Below are 22,073 nucleotides of genomic sequence, written 5' to 3' on the forward strand. Positions count from 1 at the left end.
GCGGGTACTTACCTGCAAGCAGACCGGAACCGGGGCACCCCCTTCTCTCCATTCTAGCCTATGTGTTTTGGGCACCACTTTGAACTCTGCACCTGACCGGCCCTGAGCTGCTGGTGTGGTGACTTTGGGGTTGCTCGGAACCCCCAACGGTGGGCTACCTTGGACCAAGAACTAAGCCCTGTAAGTGTCTTACTTACCTGGTTAACCTAACAAATACTTACCTCCCCTAGGAACTGTGAAAATTGCACTAAGTGTCCACTTTTAAAACAGCTATTTGTGAATAACTTGAAAAGTATACATGCAATTTTGATGATTTGAAGTTCCTAAAGTACTTACCTGCAATACCTTTCGAATGAGATATTACATGTAGAATTTGAACCTGTGGTTCTTAAAATAAACTAAGAAAAGATATTTTTCTATATAAAAACCTATTGGCTGGATTTGTCTCTGAGTGTGTGTACCTCATTTATTGTCTATGTGTATGTACAACAAATGCTTAACACTACTCCTTGGATAAGCCTACTGCTCGACCACACTACCACAAAATAGAGCATTAGTATTATCTCTTTTTGCCACTATCTTACCTCTAAGGGGAACCCTTGGACTCTGTTCATGCTATTCCTTACTTTGAAATAGCACATACAGAGCCAACTTCCTACATTGGTGGATCAGCGGTGGGGTACAAGACTTTGCATTTGCTGGACTACTCAGCCAATACCTGATCACACGACAAATTCCAAAATTGTCATTAGAAATTCATTTTTGCAATTTGAAATTTTTCTAAATTCTTAAAAGTCCTGCTAGGGCCTTGTGTGTTAAGTCCCTGTTTAGCATTGTCTTTTAGAGTTTAAAAGTTTGTTAAAGGTTTGAAATTAGATTCTAGAAACAGCTTTAGATTCTTTAAAAAGTCTTCCAACTTTTAGCAAAATAATGTCTGATACAGAGATGAATGTGGTGGAACTCGACACCACACCTTACCTCCATCTTAAGATGAGGGAGCTAAGGTCTCTCTGTAATATCAAAAAAATAACCATTGGCTCCAGACCTACCAAAATTCAGCTCCAGGAGCTGTTGGCAGAGTTTGAAAAAGCCAACCCCTCTGATGATGACCTCACAGAGGAAGAAATTAGTGTCCCTCCTCCAGTCCTAAATAGGGAGAACAGGACCCCTCAAGTCCTGTCTCCAACTGTGTTAGTCAGAAATAGTGAGTCCCTCACAGGAGGGTCCCACATTTCTGAAATCACTGAGGATGCTCTCAGTGAAGATGACCTCCTGTTAGCCAGGATGGCCAAAAGATTGGCTTTAGAGAGACAGCTCCTAGCCATAGAAAGGGAAAGACAAGAGATGGGCCTAGGACCCATCAATGGTGGCAGCAATATAAATAGGGTCAGAGATTCTCCTGACATGTTAAAAATCCCCAAAGGGATTGTGACAAAATTTGAAGATGGTGATGACATCACCAAGTGGTTCACAGCTTTTGAGAGGGCTTGTGTAACCAGAAAAGTGAACAGATCTCACTGGGGTGCGCTCCTTTGGGAAATGTTCACTGGAAAGTGTAGGGATAGACTCCTCACACTCTCTGGAAAAGATGCAGAATCTTATGACCTCATGAAGGGTACCCTGATTGAGGGCTTTGGATTCTCCACTGAGGAGTACAGGATTAGGTTCAGGGGGGCTCAAAAATCCTCGAGCCAGACCTGGGTTGACTTTGTTGACTACTCAGTGAAAACACTAGATGGTTGGATTCAAGGCAGTGGTGTAAGTAATTATGATGGGCTGTACAATTTATTTGTGAAAGAACACCTGTTAAGTAATTGTTTCAATGATAAACTGCATCAGCATCTGGTAGACCTAGGACCAATTTCTCCCCAAGAATTGGGAAAGAAGGCGGACCATTGGGTCAAGACAAGGGTGTCCAAGACTTCAACAGGGGGTGACCAAAAGAAAGGGGTCACAAAGACTCCCCAGGGGAAGGGTGATGAGACATCCAAAACTAAAAATAGTAAAGAGTCTTCTACAGGCCCCCAAAAACCTGCACAGGAGGGTGGGCCCAGAGCCTCTTCACAAAACAATGGGTACAAGGGTAAAAACTTTGATCCCAAAAAGGCCTGGTGTCATAGCTGTAAACAGCATGGACACCAAACTGGAGACAAGGCCTGTCCCAAGAAAGGTTCCACTCCAAACTCCCATCCAGGTAACACTGGTATGGCTAGTCTCCAAGTGGGATCAACAGTGTGCCCAGAGCAAATCAGGGTCCACACTGAAGCTATTCTAGTTTCTGAGGGTGGGGTGGATTTAGCCACACTAGCTGTCTGGCCGCCTAACATGCAAAAATACAGACAGCAACTCTTAATTAATGGGACTAGAATAGAGGGCCTGAGGGATACAGGTGCCAGTGTCACCATGGTGACAGAGAAACTGGTTTCCCCTGGCCAATACCTGACTGGAAAAACTTACACAGTCACCAACGCTGACAATCAGAGAAAAGTACATCCCATGGCAATGGTTACTTTAGAATGGGGAGGGGTCAATGGCCTGAAACAGGTGGTGGTCTCCTCAAATATCCCAGTGGACTGTCTGCTTGGAAATGACCTGGAGTCCTCAGCATGGGCTGAGGTAGAACTAAAAACCCATGCAGCAATGCTGGGTATCCCTGAACTGGTGTGTGTAAAAACAAGAGCACAGTGCAAGGCACAGGGTGAACAAGTAGAGCTGGAGTCTGGAAAAATGGCCCAGCCTACCAAGAGAACAGGAAAGTCAGTTGGGAAACCAACTGCAACACAGCAAAAGAAAGGGAACCTCTCTTCTCAGGAAGAAGTTCTGCCCTCTGAGGGAACTGAGCCTTTGGAGCTTGAACCTTATCAGGTTGAGCTCTTAGGCCCAGGGGGACCCTCAAAGGAGGAGCTGTGTAAGGGACAAGAAACCTGTCCCTCTCTTGAAGGCCTTAGGCAGCAAGCTGCTGAAGAGTCCAAGGGCAAGAAAACTGGAACCCATAGAGTCTATTGGGAAGATGGACTCCTGTACACTGAGGCCAGAGACCCCAAACCTGGTGCCACTAGGAGAGTGGTAGTGCCTCAGCTGTTCAGAGAGTTCATCCTAACATTGGCCCATGACATTCCCCTTGCTGGACATTTGGGACAAACCAAGACGTGGGAGAGGTTAGTCAACCACTTCTACTGGCCCAATATGTCCAACATGGTTAAGGAGTTTTGCCTCTCCTGCCCCACCTGTCAAGCCAGTGGTAAGACAGGTGGGCATCCAAAGGCCCCCCTCATTCCACTTCCAGTGGTGGGGGTTCCCTTTGAAAGAGTGGGTGTGGACATAGTTGGTCCACTAGAACCTCCCACAGCCTCAGGAAATATGTATATCCTGGTAGTAGTGGATCATGCTACCAGGTATCCTGAAGCTATTCCCCTTAGGTCGACTACTGCCCCTGCAGTAGCCAAGGCCCTCATTGGTATCTTTACCAGAGTGGGTTTCCCTAAGGAGGTGGTGTCTGACAGAGGTACCAACTTCATGTCAGCATACCTAAAGCACATGTGGAATGAGTGTGGAGTGACTTATAAATTCACTACACCATACCATCCACAAACTAATGGCTTGGTTGAGAGATTCAACAAGACATTAAAAGGCATGATCATGGGGCTCCCAGAAAAGCTCAAAAGGAGATGGGATGTCCTCTTGCCATGTCTGCTTTTCGCTTACAGAGAGGTACCACAGAAGGGAGTAGGATTCTCACCCTTTGAACTTCTGTTTGGTCATCCTGTAAGGGGACCACTTGCCCTTGTTAAAGAAGGCTGGGAGAGACCTCTCCATGAGCCTAAACAGGACATAGTGGACTATGTACTTGGCCTTCGCTCTAGAATGGCAGAGTACATGGAAAAGGCAACCAAAAACCTTGAGGCCAACCAACAGCTCCAGAAGTTTTGGTATGACCAAAAGGCTGCACTGGTTGAGTTCCAACCAGGGCAGAAAGTCTGGGTTCTGGAGCCTGTGGCTCCCAGGGCACTCCAGGACAAATGGAGTGGCCCTTACCCAGTACTAGAAAGGAAGAGTCAGGTCACCTACCTGGTGGACCTGGGCACAAGCAGGAGCCCCAAGAGGGTGATCCATGTGAACCGCCTTAAGCTCTTCCATGACAGGGCTGATGTGAATCTGTTGATGGTAACAGATGAGGATCAGGAGGCAGAGAGTGAACCTCTCCCTGATCTTCTGTCATCAGACCCAAAAGATGGCACAGTAGATGGAGTGATCTACTCAGACACCCTCTCTGGCCAACAGCAAGCTGATTGTAGGAGAGTCCTACAACAGTTTCCTGAACTCTTCTCCTTAACCCCTGGTCAGACACACCTGTGTACCCATGATGTGGACACAGGAGACAGCATGCCTGTCAAGAACAAAATCTTTAGACAGTCTGACCATGTTAAGGAAAGCATCAAGGTGGAAGTCCACAAGATGCTGGAATTGGGAGTAATTGAGTGCTCTGACAGCCCCTGGGCTAGCCCAGTGGTCTTAGTCCCCAAACCTCACACCAAAGATGGAAAGAAAGAGATGAGGTTTTGTGTGGACTACAGAGGGCTCAATTCTGTCACCAAGACAGATGCCCATCCAATTCCAAGAGCTGATGAGCTCATTGATAAATTAGGTGCTGCCAAATTTCTAAGTACCTTTGACTTGACAGCAGGGTACTGGCAAATAAAAATGGCACCTGGAGCAAAAGAGAAAACAGCATTCTCCACACCTGATGGGCATTATCAGTTTACTGTTATGCCCTTTGGTTTAAAGAATGCCCCTGCCACCTTCCAAAGGTTGGTGAATCAAGTCCTTGCTGGCTTGGAGTCCTTTAGCACAGCTTATCTTGATGATATTGCTGTCTTTAGCTCCACCTGGCAGGATCACCTGGTCCACCTGAAGAAGGTTTTGAAGGCTCTGCAATCTGCAGGCCTCTCTATCAAGGCATCCAAATGCCAGATAGGGCAGGGAACTGTGGTTTACTTGGGCCACCTTGTAGGTGGAGGCCAAGTTCAGCCACTCCAACCCAAGATCCAGACTATTCTGGACTGGGTAGCTCCAAAAACCCAGACTCAAGTCAGGGCATTCCTTGGCTTGACTGGGTATTACAGGAGGTTTGTGAAGGGATATGGATCCATTGTGACAGCCCTCACTGAACTCACCTCCAAGAAAATGCCCAAGAAAGTGAACTGGACTGTGGAATGCCAACAGGCCTTTGACACCCTGAAACAGGCAATGTGCTCAGCACCAGTTCTAAAAGCTCCAGATTATTCTAAGCAGTTCATTGTGCAGACTGATGCCTCTGAACATGGGATAGGGGCAGTTTTGTCCCAAACAAATGATGATGGCCTTGACCAGCCTGTTGCTTTCATTAGCAGGAGGTTACTCCCCAGGGAGCAGCGTTGGAGTGCCATTGAGAGGGAGGCCTTTGCTGTGGTTTGGTCCCTGAAGAAGCTGAGACCATACCTCTTTGGGACTCACTTCCTAGTTCAAACTGACCACAGACCTCTCAAATGGCTGATGCAAATGAAAGGTGAAAATCCTAAACTGTTGAGGTGGTCCATCTCCCTACAGGGAATGGACTTTATAGTGGAACACAGACCTGGGACTGCCCATGCCAATGCAGATGGCCTTTCCAGGTTCTTCCACTTAGAAAATGAAGACTCTCTTGGGAAAGGTTAGTCTCATCCTCTTTCGTTTGGGGGGGGGTTGTGTAAGGAAATGCCTCCTTGGCATGGTTGCCCCCTGACTTTTTGCCTTTGCTGATGCTATGTTTACAATTGAAAGTGTGCTGAGGCCTGCTAACCAGGCCCCAGCACCAGTGTTCTTTCCCTAACCTGTACTTTTGTATCCACAATTGGCAGACCCTGGCATCCAGATAAGTCCCTTGTAACTGGTACTTCTAGTACCAAGGGCCCTGATGCCAAGGAAGGTCTCTAAGGGCTGCAGCATGTCTTATGCCACCCTGGAGACCTCTCACTCAGCACAGACACGCTGCTTGCCAGCTTGTGTGTGCTAGTGAGGACAAAACGAGTAAGTCGACATGGCACTCCCCTCAGGGTGCCATGCCAGCCTCTCACTGCCTATGCAGTATAGGTAAGACACCCCTCTAGCAGGCCTTACAGCCCTAAGGCAGGGTGCACTATACCATAGGTGAGGGTACCAGTGCATGAGCATGGTACCCCTACAGTGTCTAAACAAAACCTTAGACATTGTAAGTGCAGGGTAGCCATAAGAGTATATGGTCTGGGAGTCTGTCAAACACGAACTCCACAGCACCATAATGGCTACACTGAAAACTGGGAAGTTTGGTATCAAACTTCCCAGCACAATAAATGCACACTGATGCCAGTGTACATTTTATTGTAAAATACACCACAGAGGGCACCTTAGAGGTGCCCCCTGAAACTTAACCGACTATCTGTGTAGGCTGACTAGTTTTAGCAGCCTGCCACAAACCGAGACATGTTGCTGGCCCCATGGGGAGAGTGCCTTTGTCACTCTGAGGCCAGTAACAAAGCCTGCACTGGGTGGAGATGCTAACACCTCTCCCAGGCAGGAATTGTCACACCTGGCGGTGAGCCTCAAAGGCTCACCTCCTTTGTGCCAACCCAGCAGGACACTCCAGCTAGTGGAGTTGCCCGCCCCCTCCGGCCAGGCCCCACTTTTGGCGGCAAGGCCGGAGAAAATAATGAGAAAAACAAGGAGGAGTCACTGGCCAGTCAGGACAGCCCCTAAGGTGTCCTGAGCTGAGGTGACTCTAACTTTTAGAACTCCTCCATCTTGCAGATGGAGGATTCCCCCAATAGGGTTAGGATTGTGACCCCCTCCCCTTGGGAGGAGGCACAAAGAGGGTGTACCCACCCTCAGGGCTATAGCCATTGGCTACTAACCCCCCAGACCTAAACACGCCCTTAAATTTAGTATTTAAGGGCTACCCTGAACCCTAGAAAATTAGATTCCTGCAACTACAAGAAGAAGGACTGCCCAGCTGAAAACCCCTGCAGCGGAAGACCAGAAGACGACAACTGCCTTGGCTCCAGAAACTCACCGGCCTGTCTCCTGCCTTCCAAAGATCCTGCTCCAGCGACGCCTTCCAAAGGGACCAGCGACCTCGACATCCTCTGAGGACTGCCCCTGCTTCGAAAAGACAAGAAACTCCCGAGGACAGCGGACCTGCTCCAAGAAAAGCTGCAACTTTGTTTCCAGCAGCTTTAAAGAACCCTGCAAGCTCCCCGCAAGAAGCGTGGGACTTGCAACACTGCACCCGGCGACCCCGACTCGGCTGGTGGCGATCCAACACCTCAGGAGGGACCCCAGGACTACTCTGATACTGTGAGTACCAAAACCTGTCCCCCCTGAGCCCCCACAGCGCCGCCTGCAGAGGGAATCCCGAGGCTTCCCCTGACCGCGACTCTTTGAACCTAAAGTCCCGACGCCTGGGAGAGACCCTGCACCCGCAGCCCCCAGGACCTGAAGGACCGGACTTTCACTGGAGAAGTGACCCCCAGGAGTCCCTCTCCCTTGCCCAAGTGGAGGTTTCCCCGAGGAATCCCCCCCTTGCCTGCCTGCAGCGCTGAAGAGATCCCGAGATCTCTCATAGACTAACATTGCGACCCCGACGCTTGTTTCTACACTGCACCCGGCCGCTCACGTGCCGCTGAGGGTGAAATTTCTGTGTGGACTTGTGTCCCCCCCGGTGCCCTACAAAACCCCTCTGGTCTGCCCTCCGAAGACGCGGGTACTTACCTGCAAGCAGACCGGAACCGGGGCACCCCCTTCTCTCCATTCTAGCCTATGTGTTTTGGGCACCACTTTGAACTCTGCACCTGACCGGCCCTGAGCTGCTGGTGTGGTGACTTTGGGGTTGCTCGGAACCCCCAACGGTGGGCTACCTTGGACCAAGAACTAAGCCCTGTAAGTGTCTTACTTACCTGGTTAACCTAACAAATACTTACCTCCCCTAGGAACTGTGAAAATTGCACTGTGTCCACTTTTAAAACAGCTATTTGTGAATAACTTGAAAAGTATACATGCAATTTTGATGATTTGAAGTTCCTAAAGTACTTACCTGCAATACCTTTCGAATGAGATATTACATGTAGAATTTGAACCTGTGGTTCTTAAAATAAACTAAGAAAAGATATTTTTCTATATAAAAACCTATTGGCTGGATTTGTCTCTGAGTGTGTGTACCTCATTTATTGTCTATGTGTATGTACAACAAATGCTTAACACTACTCCTTGGATAAGCCTACTGCTCGACCACACTACCACAAAATAGAGCATTAGTATTATCTCTTTTTGCCACTATCTTACCTCTAAGGGGAACCCTTGGACTCTGTGCATGCTATTCCTTACTTTGAAATAGCACATACAGAGCCAACTTCCTACACAGGGCCTTGATCGTGACATATGCTGTCTTAAGTCACTAGAAAAGCAATTAGACAGCTGGTCAGTGGCTCGTCAAAGGGGAGGTTCCAATAATAACCCAGATCATTCTTTTTGGGTCCACCCTTTATTTCATGCTCTTAATGCATGCAATGTGCTCTTTAAGTTACTTCTGACTTTTGCTTGACCAAACAACAAAAATCTTTGTAGCTCTGGAAGGGACTGGAAGAGTGTGACACTTCGCATAGATCTTCAGATCTTAAAGTTTAAATACTGAGACTCTTATGGTGTTAGGCTTGACATGAGGGACCAAGATTGTCGCTCCATGATCATAGGAGGTAACCAGAGCAGATGATTCCTGGTCTTGGCAGCCTCTTCCATTGAGGTAATTTGCTGGTTATGGCATATAAAAGTCACTTAGAAACATGGATGCATTGCAGCACATTTGTTTCAGATGTTACGTTACTCAATGCCCCTTGCAATACATTTTTGTCCTTGATTTTTCTTAGCAGATTTGGATCGTCCCATGTGAGACTGCCCTATTATGTTGCCTGGTAGAGTTTTTGCGATCATTTTCATCTAAGCAGTTTTGAATCCACGTCCTTGTAGATCAACAGACTCTGGACCAGTTATCCTGTTTAGCTCTGGCTTGTCGCTTCATGTGTCAGGAGTGGGATGCCTTCAGATTGCTAATGAAGTTTATTATTCTCTGTGCGGTATTCTTCTTGGCTGTGACCCTTTAAAAGAGACACCTGTCGCGTTCACATACACGAGTCTGTGCAGGGTGGCACCGTGGCTACTGGGAGAAGTCACCCTTTCCTCGGGCACATTTAAAGGGCAGACAACAGACCAACTTTGTGTCCAGCCGTTGACACAGTGCTTCAATTATTTAGTTGTTTATTTTTGTGGGCATTTATGAAGCTCAAAATAGCACAAGATTTCCAGGCAAAACACTAAGCAGGGTGGATGAAAAGTGTGAAGGAAGGAAGACCAAGAAGGGAGACAAACTCTGAGTTTGAAGTTAGTGTAATGTTTTTGATAGAAACAAAGTTTTGAGGTATCTGCAAAATGTATCGGTGTGATATGTAATCACAGCTATCCCCTGACCCTGTTGATTTTTAACAAATTCCCTATCTGAGGGATCTTTCTTTCCTTTGCCTTAACCTTATTAGTTAATCAAACAACTTTAGTGTGGCATTCCATTAGTTCCGCCCTTTAGGGTGGACCTGGATCTAGCAAGGGCATACTTAATGGGTCCAGATTCTGATCCTCTTCATTAATAGGACACAAAATATTTGATAAGAAGACTACCTTTTTTGTTGTCATTCTATCGACAAAAAGCATCATGCCTTTGTTGTGAGCGTCCCTGCTCACCATCTTCCGAAAGAGGTATCCAGCACTTATGGAGGGGGGAGAATCTTTCTAATCCGTTATCTCCTATGTTCGCATGATTCACACTATTCCTCAGTTGGCTTCCTTCTACAATACTCTTGCTTTCAAGGCAGAGGAAGGCTCCATGAGTTCACTCGAAACGAGATCTTAGGCATTACCTTGCCAGTACTAATCTTTTCAGGAAGGACGAGAGGTACTTGTTGCTTTTTTAAAGGCTCTGCAGTATCTTGGCTATCTGCTTGCTATGAGGTCCACCAGAAACCGCATGGCTTAAAGATTATTTGTACCTAGGAACGAGCTGCAGTTTCAGATGTAAAACTGCAGACTGATCTTTTTGCACATATTTTCTGGCCCTTTTTTGCTGGACAGAGTCATAATCACTGAGGGTTGCAAGGAAAACTGCCTTTCTCAATATATTTTCACAAACAATTTTCCTACAAAGGTTCTGTTTTTAAAACTTTACAGAGTGATTGATTAAGAATAAAAATGTGCAAACTAAGGGCCATATGTACGAACACTTTTTCCCATAGACACAGAATGGGTAAAAACCTTTGCTACATCTGGCCCTAAGTGTCCACATTTAAAAGTTATTTGGTATTTGCACTGAATATTGGAATTGTGCTTAGTCTCGATTTGCTCGACATTATTTTGTTTTATTAATTCAATAAAGGTATTTGAATTAAAGTTTAAATAACTTCATAGGAAACATTCGTTTATAATTTAGAACTTTAAAGGTAGGTCTAAGGGTTTTGTTCATGGCTTCTCGGTGGCTAGTGCAATTATTCAGGGTCGGGGGTACCTGTCTGCTACCTATTTCAAAATGTTCACTGTCCACACGTGTCTGTACAGAACTTCAAGAGGGAGATCTATGGTTCAGATACAATGTTACCAAATGTTTGAACTTTGCTGTTTAATCAGTTCTCGCGTGCGTACATTTCACTAGATAAATGTACGTTTTTATAGCCTAATATAGCTCACACACCAAGAGTGGCTTGGCTTACAGCCGTCCATATGTGAGGTTTGCACTGCTAGACTTTACATGTGCATAGATTTTTGCACTAAATCAGATTTGCACCAGCTTGATGCAAGAACGACATTAGTGGTGAGTAATTTCATCTCACGATACTTAGCGCAAATGTTCCTTTGCACTACTCGGTGCAAATTGTGGTGCATAATTGCACTTAAATGGCAGAAGGTTACGCTATCTGTCTCTTATTAGTGTAGTGGTACTTAGCTTAATGGGTGCTAGATCGGTTGTTATTTTTTAATACTGTTCTTAATCATGCAGCATAAGGCATATGACTTGGCAGAGCAAGGAGGCAAGTCAGTTGACTGGATTAAAGTTTTTTTTTTTTTTTTAAATGTTTCTTTACATCAGATCATGACAGGTCACGAGGAGTGTGTTCAAATGCTCTTGGATCAAGAGGCATCCATACTGTGCCAGGATGTACGAGGAAGGACCCCTTTGCACTATGCCGCGGCTCGAGGTCACGCCACATGGCTGAGCGAGTTGTTACAAATAGCACTTTCAGAGGGCGACTGCAGCTTAAGAGATAATCAAGGTTACACTCCAATGCACTGGGCCTGCTATAATGGTAAGTTACTGTATGAATGCTGCAGTATTCTAACATATTCCATTTTATGTTATTTAATATTTATAGAGAGCACAAGCATCTACGATTTATTGAGGTGACCAAACAGCAAAGCACAACAGCTACCATCACCTCCATCTGTGGGAACAACCAAGTGTTAAATGTCTTCCAAAACGTCCACAAAGACGGTTCCCTCAGTCAATGGATGGTCAGGGTGCTCCGGAGCTCGGTGATACAAGACATACTTCTGAACTGAGGACTCTTTTGGGCCCTTGCCAGCTAAATGTGACCGCTGTAATCTCAGAGTCATTAGTACAGTGCCCAGTGTAGGGGGTCAGATTGGGACTAAACATTAGGCTCAGGAGTCCCAAAAAAGCGGCGCACGTTGCAGAGTACGACCTTTCATGAAACATGTCTGGGTTAGTATTAGGTGCCTACATTTGGGAGAAATCTGCGGTAAATGAAACATGTTAAACATTGTAGTTAGTCTACTTGACTAAGACTGGACACACTATTTCCCACTGCAGTTCAATCATACTTCTGAAACCCATCTCCAGCTCCGTATACATGTTCATCATCAGGACCCCGAATCTGTTGCTCACCCTTAGATGGCTTAGCTCATGCTCGCCCTCAGATGCCTGAATCCTCTGCCTGCCATGAGGCGCTAAAGCTCCTGCTCATGTTTATGGATCCTCATTTCCAATCAATCAATCAGATCCATGGGGCTTATGTTCATAATTAGGTCTGAAGGCTTCTGTTTCCCCCCGGGGAACTGCTCCCCCTAAGGCATTGTTAACCATTAGTTAGCCCCCAAAACAACCACTCACCAACTGGACACTTCAGCTCATTTCCACCCACAAGTCCCCACAGGCTCTATTTCAGACTAAGATCCCCTAGGCTTCTGCTCACTCTCTGGTGCCTGTGGAATGCATCTTACCCTCTGGTCATGTGTCATCCCTGATCAAACTTCAGCCTGGTAGCTCTTGCTCACTCTTACACGGAAACTCCTACTCAGTCACATGTACCTGAAGTGCTTGTCACTTATGGATCACTGATGTACCCATTAATTGTGGAACAGGAATATCAGTCCACCCTTAGACTGCCACCCCTCGGTGGGTACCAGACCCCCTGCTAACCCTTAGGCATATACGGCTGTGCCCTCCAGGTCCTTCATGGTTTCCCTTCGGTTGTCACACAGAAGCCTCCCTGCATGTGATGTATGGGGGTGTCTCACGCAGCTTGGTACTTTATTACTTTTGTAATCTTGACATGATCTGAATATGCAATTTGCAGTAGGACCCAAACGCGCCCCACTTCCAGCCTTTTCTTTTACATCCTAGATCTTATGTGTGCATTTACCCTGCTTCTCTCCAACTTACAAACACAGCCCTTATTTACCCTTTCTGACATTTATCAGTCTCTCTATTCCCTCTTTTCACCTATACGTTCACATTCTCACCCGGTGCCTGCATGTGTATGAATTTCTGTCTTTATCATTCTAATTGATTCATGTCTGTCACTCCCCTTTTCTCTACCCCTCTTCGTCTCATTCTGCATGCTCGTCTATCTGTCTGTCTCTCTCCACCCTCATTCTGCCTCTCTTTCTCTGTCGTTGCCAATCTTCCTTGCTCTACACCTTTTCCTATTCTCACCATCCTCCTTGCTCTTGTACTTTGTCTTTCCCGTCTCTGCCTTTCTTTCTCCCTCAGTCTGCGCCCAGCAGCTCATGTTAGATTTCATTGGGTCCTATTTAGTGCTCTGCATCACTCGGTGACCGCCCGCTCTATCCGACCCCTAGCTTTGCACACAAGCACTTTCCCACGGGTTTTGAAAGGATGTTGTCCTAGTGTTGTGAATCCTTTGAGCACCACAGGCTTCCAAAGGTGAACCAGCTGAGTGAAGGGGCCTGTTCAGCTGTGGCACTGGGCAGGCGAGCACCAGAATTGGAGACTGAAGGTAACAGAAAATTCTCCTATTTCTGGAGGCCAAGCTGTAACCAGAGGGGAATCAATCTGTGGTGTTTCCTTTACCATACTATGTCTACCACTAGATACCCCTCTAGATTTGGCACGTGAGCCTGGAATTCCACCAACCTCTGCCTGACGCTCTAGACTGCTGGGCCGCAGTGGAACTAAGGTAGATCACGCGCAGCACTGTGTATGATCTCGTGCTCTTACAGAGCTGGACATTTCCAACATGCCTTACTCTCTCCTTCCTTTGCTTCATCATTCATTCTTTTTTCTCACCATTCGTTGTCTCCTCTTCTCTACTTTTGCTTCCCACTCTTCTCTCTTGCTCTCTCCCTTTACCAATCCCTTATTCTACCCCTCCCTTCACTCACTTTATCATGCCTCACTTCGTCTCCCTTCCCTTTAACCCCCCTCTCGTCCCTTCCTTTCCCCATCATTTGATCAGTCATTCACTGCTCCTTCTCTGTCTTTCTACATTCTCACTTCCACTCGACTGTCCCTGTACTGAGCTCTTGCCTTGTTCTATCATCCTTTCATACATTTTTCCTCTCTTTAGTCTCTCCTACCTCTTATCTTCCTCCCCCTTCCCCTTTCCCTCCTTTCTGTAGCCATCCTTCAGTGCATGTCTCTGCTTCTCTCCCTCTCATTTACTCCATGTTTCAGCTTTCCTCTTCTTCTGTTTCTCTCCCTCTTGCCTCCGTGTTTTGCTCTCTTCTCCGGTCTAACGTCCCATTTTCTTTCTTTCTCAACCCATTGCACCCCTCTCTCCCTCCTGCGTTTGCATCCCTTTCTGGTGAAACCCACCCCAAACTGTCTCCTCGCGCTTTCTCCTTCTGTCCCTGGGTGGGTGAACCTTGAATCTGTTTTCACAGTAACATACAAAAAGGGGTCTTCTTACACATTCGATTCCTTTTACTTGCAAAGTTTTCCTCCTCATCAAATAGAGAAAGAGGGTTCCCTCAAGTGCCCCTAGAGCCTTCTTTCCACTTCCACCTGAAATGTCATTTGAATGACACTCCCCACCTCAGTTCGATATGTCGCTGTCCAGATTTAAAACAAGAAGGTGGCAGATCATTCTAGAAAGGCACCACGCATAGGCAAGATGGGGTCAGTCTCTGGCGGAATTCATTTAAGCGTGGAAATTAATTGAATTCCATTTTATCAACAAAAAAAAATGCTGATATGGCTGGGCGGATTTGGGCACATGACAGGCCCCACTGCATGCAGAACTTAGGGCTTGACTTAATTCTTGGCAGTCGGGTCATTTTCTGCCAGGGCAATGGAGTGAATTATTCTGTTACCCTGCCGGAGGTTCCGACCACCAAATGTAGAAATGTCTGTCAGGCCGACTTTCATTTTTAGCAATTGTGAATGCATTAAAACTTTGCCCTGGGACTTCTTCAGATATGACGGGATCATACAGCAAAGTTTCTAAAGTTATTATTTTTTTTTTAAATACAAAAACCCAAATATGGTATTTGAGTTTGCAAATTTTAAAAAATAACTATGCCCTTCTCACCATGGGAGGCACTTAGGTTCGCCTGCCTTTAAGTTCATGGGACGGACCATCATAGTATTGGTAAGCACACTGTGTCACTCCTGGCCCGAGTATACTTACCACTAACATTTAAAACTGGCCATGTGTGTGGCATTTCTGCCCACAGACAGGAGCCTTCTTTTGTGTCCCTTTCTCCCCTTTCTTGAATAGACTGTCTCTCATCTGCTTCTCCTGCTCCACTCTCTTCCGGCTATGCAGCCGCCCTCCCTGCCACCCTTGCCCTGCATCCTTACACTGGTCATGTCTTCCTTGCTTCTGGTCCTTCCCATCTGTGCCTTCCATCTGTGAGGCTGCTCTGCCAGTTCATTCAGCCACCCTCGATGGTACCCAGGGGCAGTGAGATATGGCAGCAGCCACAGCTTGACAGTGGGCCGGATCCCTCCAGGCTGCAGACCTGCCAGCAATTAAAAACTAACCTTGAAACTGGTCCCTGTTGGGTCCTATATTCATTACCACAACTTGATAGACCAAGGCTGTGATCGATTTCTGAACAATGTACACTGTTAAGACAATACATGCCAGCATTTTAGTTCCTGTTTATATTGCACGTGTTTTACTTATTCTTGCATTCTATAAGAGTGGTTGCTTTTTTCTGTAGTTTTTTTTCCTTGCAGCACACTAGTGCTGTATTATGCGAACTGCGAAATGAGTCGCTTCTAGGTGCCTTTGTGAATTCAGATTGTGGGTGGGTGTTTATAACAGACCAAGATTGAGAGTTGTGGTGTTGAGGCTGAAGGCAGTGCCAGTTTCTCACAGTGACTGTCAGTGGATCATAAAAATATTCAGAATTCATGCTCATCAAATCCTTGGCCGCTCTGCGGTTCGCACAAGGCAAAAGTCACATGTGCTTATCGTGATTCCATATTAAAGTGTTTGAAGGAGGTACAAAGCTGTCAGAATATTGACAGGGAGAAAGTAAAAGAAAAAACAGTGCTTCTAAGTGAATGGAAAGAGATGAGGGGTGAGATATGCAGAAGGGTTTTTTAGGAAGAGGCGAGGAGAAAAGGGGTGTAAGTATCTAACCGAGAGAATGCAGAGGAAAGTCGTGTGAAGAAATTAGCTGAAATGTCTAAGACATTCTAAAACCCACTACCCCTTTCTCTGACTTCATAAATGTTTAAATCAAAGTCTTATATTTTCGGATTTGAAATCTTTTAAATTCTAATTATTCACAACAAAAACATTGTTGTTCCTCCTTTCGCTGATACTGTGAACAAGCCATACTTATTGGCTTTGCCAATAGGTCATGCTTTTTTTAGGTGCATGTCCATTTCTGTGCGATATGTCTGGATGCAATAGCAGAAAGCTCAGAGAGGCATCAATAATACTGGTCACAAGGGGAGCTATATGAAAAGTAGGATCCTAAGTTACATGTTTTAAGCCACACACTCAATTACATAGGCCACGCTTCTTGGAAACGAATCCTAGTTATGCTTCTTAGACCACACCCCTTTTAAAGACCCCCTCCTCTTTTTTCATCCAATTTAAAGGCCGGGCGGTGGTGGTCTCTGAATGGAGCTCAGTAGTGTCTGGAGCGAACATTAGCTATTCTCAGGCACTCCTCACGGTTCTGCTGAGGGATGCCTGCATTGGACTTCTGGATTAACAGGACATCAGAACAGTCCGTGGGTTGTAATTCACCTATCTGGACCCTTTAAAGGAAGGAAAGATAGGTATAGGATGGACATACTTCTGAACAGTCAGGAGGTGGTATAAAGAAGGATTTAGCTTTTCTTCTCTCTGCTTTCTCTTGGGGCACCTGGTGGTTGTAACATTTAAGACCATTGAAGATAATTTACAAGGTCATACCAAGATTTCTGTGAAGAGAAGACTATTTTCTGAGAAGAAAAAAAACGATTTCACATTAGACACTGGAGTATATTCTCTTATTACCTTCACTACCATCAGGTGTAAAACATTGTGCTTGAAAACATTTAACATTTCTATGCGTTTCTAAAGGAAAAATAGACTTGACTTTACAGCGCACAGTGGTCTTTCTGGGCCCCCTGAGAGAAATAGCTGAAATGTTTGGTTTCAGTAGTGCTCATTATGTGTTGAAAACTCGACCAAGCGTGCCTTCAGTGGTACACACATAACAGGTACTATGTATTACAAACCTACAGCAACACTCAAGGATTCATCTGATGAATTACAAACTTTAAAGCAAATTCAGAGTTTCGAGTGGGATGAAAAAAAACTGCACGGTTACTAAAGGGGGCATGGCATATGTAATTACGGGTGTTGCTTAAACATGTAAGCTATATTTCTGTGATTCCTATAGTGTGCCACCCAACTGATATTTTGGTTCCTGTCTGAGCTTTCTGTTATTGCATACAGATATATAACACAGCAGCGGATCTACACGTAAAACCATACAGGACTATTGGCTTTGTCAGTGGGTGTTAGGTGTTTAAGGTAAATGAGTACCAACAATGATTCATAATATTGAGAATGTTTCGATTCTGAAATGATGAGACTGTGAATTGAAAATTACTGAGGCCTGTGCAAAATGGTAGTTGCCTTCAGGGTGTCTCAATCACTCCTGTAATGTCCTTTTTGTGTTCATGCATACCATTTTTCTTTCCACATCTCGTCTATCTCCATATCTTACAGATCTTCCCTTTCCTCTTTAGCACCCTCTTTTTACTCTCTCCCGAAAGCACTTCCTAGCATCTCTTTCTCTTCACCATTCTCAAACACACACACACACACACTCAGATGCAAGCACTGCATTTCTTTTATACTTTCGCATTGTCAATATTTTATCAACTTTGTTCCTACGTCACACGTTTGCACATAATCACAATTGCAAGTGGAATACTTGACTCTTGGCTCTGTGCGCTTTGCAGAGAGGGCAGTGATTGGGTGACTAATATATTCTGAACACCTATTTTGACATACTGACAGGCACTGTGAGGAACCTGTACTGACATCAGCTTCAACTTCAGAGCTCACAATCATGGCCCATTATGAGGTGACTTGATTCAAAGTACAGACTAATCAAGAGGTACATGCTACACAAAAAAATACAGAAACACAACATCCTGGAAATAGCTAACATTCTTAAAAAATGCAAGAGTGAGCTAACCGTGAAATATATACAGGAACCAAAGCGCTGATAAGAGATTACCTTAAAGTTTTTTATATTCATTGTTCTGAAATTGTTCAGTGATTTGCCATTAAAGGTAGGGACATGCGTACAGGGCCCGATAAGGACTCGTTTCAGTGTCCAGCGGGATTGAGACCCGGAAGGACCCAATCCACTCAAAGCCCTGCACAACTTGTTTTCAAGCATCACCAGCACCAATTGATGGCGTCCGAGGGCTCACAAATGGGATTGGGTTGGGATGCACGAGACGTTTTCTTTGCTTAAACTGGTTGTCAGGGCTCCACTTCAGAGGGAGAAACTCTGACCATATGGGTTGAAGAGGGCTTACCCTGGGGATAAATAATGATATTTAATAAATAACATCTTCACTGATAGCAAGAAACTAGTGGTACTATTACAGGCCGGAAATTTGATTCTTTGCTGTACAAACCTTGAGTGCTGTGGAAAACCCACAAGTTAATGACAGCTGTTACGTATTAATGGATGCACAAAAATATATTGCTGTAAATTACCTTTAAATATCATGCCACTGCTTTCTTGCCATTGTTAAATATCATCATCTTTTCTCCTGAAGGTCATGAAAATTGTCTGGAAGTACTAATGGAGCAGAAATCCTTGCGGCAATTTGATGGCAACCCTTTCACTCCTTTGCACTGTGCAGTGTAAGTACAACAACTCTCCTAAATGGACAGTTTGCTCATGAAAGGAACAATTAGGTGTGGAATTAAAACTGCTTACGCCAGGCTAAGAAATTACAGATCCTTTTTTCGCTCTATTTATTTGATTCCTTTACAGAAAGGCACTGGCTTACAATCAAGACAAATGCATACATTACTTGATATTGAAAACTGTTTTTTATAATTTATTAACAAAAACCATACTGTGTTATAAAGTAAGTAATAAAGTATTACTTCTGGCTGTTATAACTAAAGCAATCCTATATTATCCACCAAGTGACATCACAGCAAATAATGTACGTGGCCATGCACTTTCCATGCTACTTCTGGCTTAACTCCATCTACGATGAATGAGCAGATTCCCTTCCATCCACTGATCCTGGACCACACCACTCCATATGGAATGTCTCCTTTTTTAGAGTCCTTACGACACACAGGCAGCCATTTCTGGGAGACTGCACCACACTCTTAGTCTGTCATTTTGAGTGTGCAGGGTTCCACACCTTGCCTGAAGCTTGCAGTTATGGACAGTTGTCATCCTTTCCGAATGTCACCATTTTGTGAAGTTTGCACTGCATTTGGATGGGATGAGTGCTCTGGTCCAAATATACATTTTCAGGAATCACATTTCCTGCCCACCAATATAGCACAATGGTTAATGTGGGCTGTGCACGGTTGGTGCAGTAAATCATAGCCTCTCGTAGTTATCCAAACTCTTCGGTCTAAGTCATAGTAACCAGATCCCATTTCAGAGTGCTACATTGTGAAATTGCATACCAACAATGCCTGGATTTTATCTGTACGTGCTCGCATCCCAGACCAGCAAAGAGAAAAATACATTCTTAAGTGCTTACTCATAACACGTTTTTCGTGGCGTGGCCAGCCAGACCAACATGGCAGACTCAGTCTGTTAGAGCTCCTCTTGGGCAACCTTTTAATCCTACACAAATCTGGCACAAGAGCTGCCATCAAGACCCAGAACGAACCTGCGGGCCTCCCGAGTGGACTCGTGTGTGAAAGTCAAGGAGCGGCACCAGGGGCCACTTCGGGAGGGCCTGCAGCGTTTGGTGAGGAGGGACGTGGCCACAACCGAGGTGTGGGGCGGCCTTGTTCCTAAGTTGCGGCCTGTCCAGAGGAGGGTGGGAGCCCACCACAGTAATCCAAGGCGGAGTGAGGGAGGCAGATGAGCGGGGCCTCCTCTCCCCACGAGGCCGAAACAACGTGCACCGAGCCGCCTGGGCCTCATCGTGGCCCCCGGCCCATGGGAGAGGGTCGGGAGAGTGCTTGGCGGTGCACACCCTCCCCCCAGTTCCACCTGCCACCAGGATTGAGCCTGCAGAACCCCCAGGAGGCCATGAGTGAAGTGAGCCGAGGAGTGGAGCCTGGGACTGCATCGGGAAGGTGAAGCATGCAGAGAGAATGGGCCGCAGCTGATCCCGAGACCAGGGGCAGTCTGCCCCAGACGTGCGGCCTGCCCCAATGAAGGCAGAAGGAGGGGGGGCTCACACTAGGAGCAGGAGGCGGGAGCCCATGACAGTCTAACTGGAGCAGGGTGAGGCAAGGCAGACGCATGGAGCCTCCTCTCCACGCTGGATCTAGACAGTGTGCACTGCGCTGCCGGGGCATTGTTGTGTCACGGGGCCTGCGGGGTGAGGCCGGGTGGGTGCTTGGCAGTGCGCTCACTCTCCCCCATTCTACCTGCCAGCCATAACGAGCCCGTGGACTCTGCCGGGAGGACCGAGAAGCAGCGCCTTGGGCTGCATCGAGAGGACCGGAGGCATGTGGGGAGGTTGGGCCGAGGGAGCCTGGAGGACCGAGGCTCTCACCAGAGGAGGGGGCTGGAACCCCCAAACAGGGAAGTAGAGCGGGGTGAGGGGAGGCAGACGTGCAGTGCCCCCCCCCACTGGATGGAGTCTATGGGTGCCGTGACACCCATCCTGGACATGCCCTGCAGCCCTTGTGGTAGAGCTGGGTGAGTGTTTGGCGGTGCACTTTCCCCCCGTCCTGGCTGTCCCCCAAGGGCCACACAAACTTTGTTCTCTCCCATCGCATCGGCCGATTGTGGCTGGAGCACTGAGATGCACTCTGCTGGCGGCAGTCTATGGTGCAAGGGGCCAAGCAGTGGTCGGCCTCTCAGGCCCCCTCTTCTTTGGTGCCCAGTGGGGCTGAGGTGGCAACCAGTCTTCGCTGGGCACTGGAGTCTTCGGTGGACCGCCCAGCCATTTGAAAGGCCGTTTGACCCTGACTACCACTGTGGTATGAAGAATTGCCGGACTGAGAGTGTCTGAAGTATCCACACCTTGTTTTGGGGACACACTCTTGCCCGAGGTTGCAGGGGTCATGCGACTGTCATGTGGAGGTACAGGGGCCTTGCGTGACTTGTGGTTGAGTCCTCTGAGCTTCTGCAACCGAGCTCCTGGCTTCGGAGGGGTCCCTCCCCCTCTCTCCTTTTCCCCCCTGTGATGTGATGTGGTGAAGGAGTGAAATTACATCCCGCCAGTTGAAGTGCTGCCCCAGGGGGGCAGAGCTTACCATTCATTGGCCACAGAATTGAGCGCTACAGGGGACCTAGGCTCTCTAGGTGGGGCCTGGTGCCGGAGTCTTCGTGGGGTGTGCTTGCGCCTCCCTGGGCTGGTGGTGTGACCCCGGCAGAGCTGCTGGTCTGTGTGATCATATCCCAGAGAGTGCTGGTGATCCTTCTCCACTCTGAGGGTCACGCAGCAACCACTGAACCATTGTCACAATGGGCAAGGACAGGCACACCCATTCTCCTACCACGTCCCAAACATGGATTAATCAATTTACCACCGGGGCTGTCGGCAGCCAGCCTGCTCCTAACAAAAAGGACACTGAACTTACGGCTACACCCCAAGCCATCCAGTCATCCCAGGCTGTGGTCAAAATGAAGATCGGAGAAGTGCGCATGGACGTGGCATTGTTGCACCACGATCTCAGAAATGCTACTGCGCGTATTGCTGAAACTGAATCCTGAATATCCATGGTGGAAAATGACTTCTCAACACTTAAATCCCAAGTATCCTCGCTACTCACCCGCACCGCTGAACTCCACAGGTGAGCTGAGGACGCTGAGGATTGCTCCCGGTGCAACAACTTGCACGTGGTGGGTCTTTTGGAGGGGGTCGAGGGTGCCGACCCCAGGAAATTAGCAGACTTTGTAGAAAAATGGATCAGGTTCTCGATGCCTTCGGACCTCCTGTCACCCTGGTTTGCAGTGGAGAGGGCTCATAGGGCTCTGGTCCCCAGGCCTCCCCCTGGAACCCACCTAGACCCATCATTCCACGCATCCTCAACTACAGAGACGCGGTCCTCGAGGAGGCCCGTAGACAGCTGGACCTCCGCTGCGACAGCACC

At 47.0% G+C, this 22,073-nt stretch overlaps 1 protein-coding gene across 11 annotated transcripts in view; it reads left to right on the forward strand.

Annotated features, from left to right (window-relative positions):
• ANKRD44 (ankyrin repeat domain 44) overlaps positions 1 to 22,073 on the forward strand; it is a 618,040-nt gene that overhangs the window by 494,080 nt on the left and 101,887 nt on the right. For all 11 annotated transcript variants that reach the window (XM_069225839.1, XM_069225843.1, XM_069225840.1 and 8 more), the window contains 2 exons: positions 11,174 to 11,390; positions 18,599 to 18,686. In XM_069225839.1, coding sequence (XP_069081940.1) covers positions 11,174 to 11,390; positions 18,599 to 18,686 — 305 coding nt within the window. The remainder of the gene's footprint in view (positions 1 to 11,173; positions 11,391 to 18,598; positions 18,687 to 22,073) is intronic.

This window comes from Pleurodeles waltl, chromosome 3_1, assembly GCF_031143425.1.
Source record: "Pleurodeles waltl isolate 20211129_DDA chromosome 3_1, aPleWal1.hap1.20221129, whole genome shotgun sequence".
NCBI classification, from domain to species: Eukaryota; Metazoa; Chordata; class Amphibia; order Caudata; family Salamandridae; genus Pleurodeles; species Pleurodeles waltl.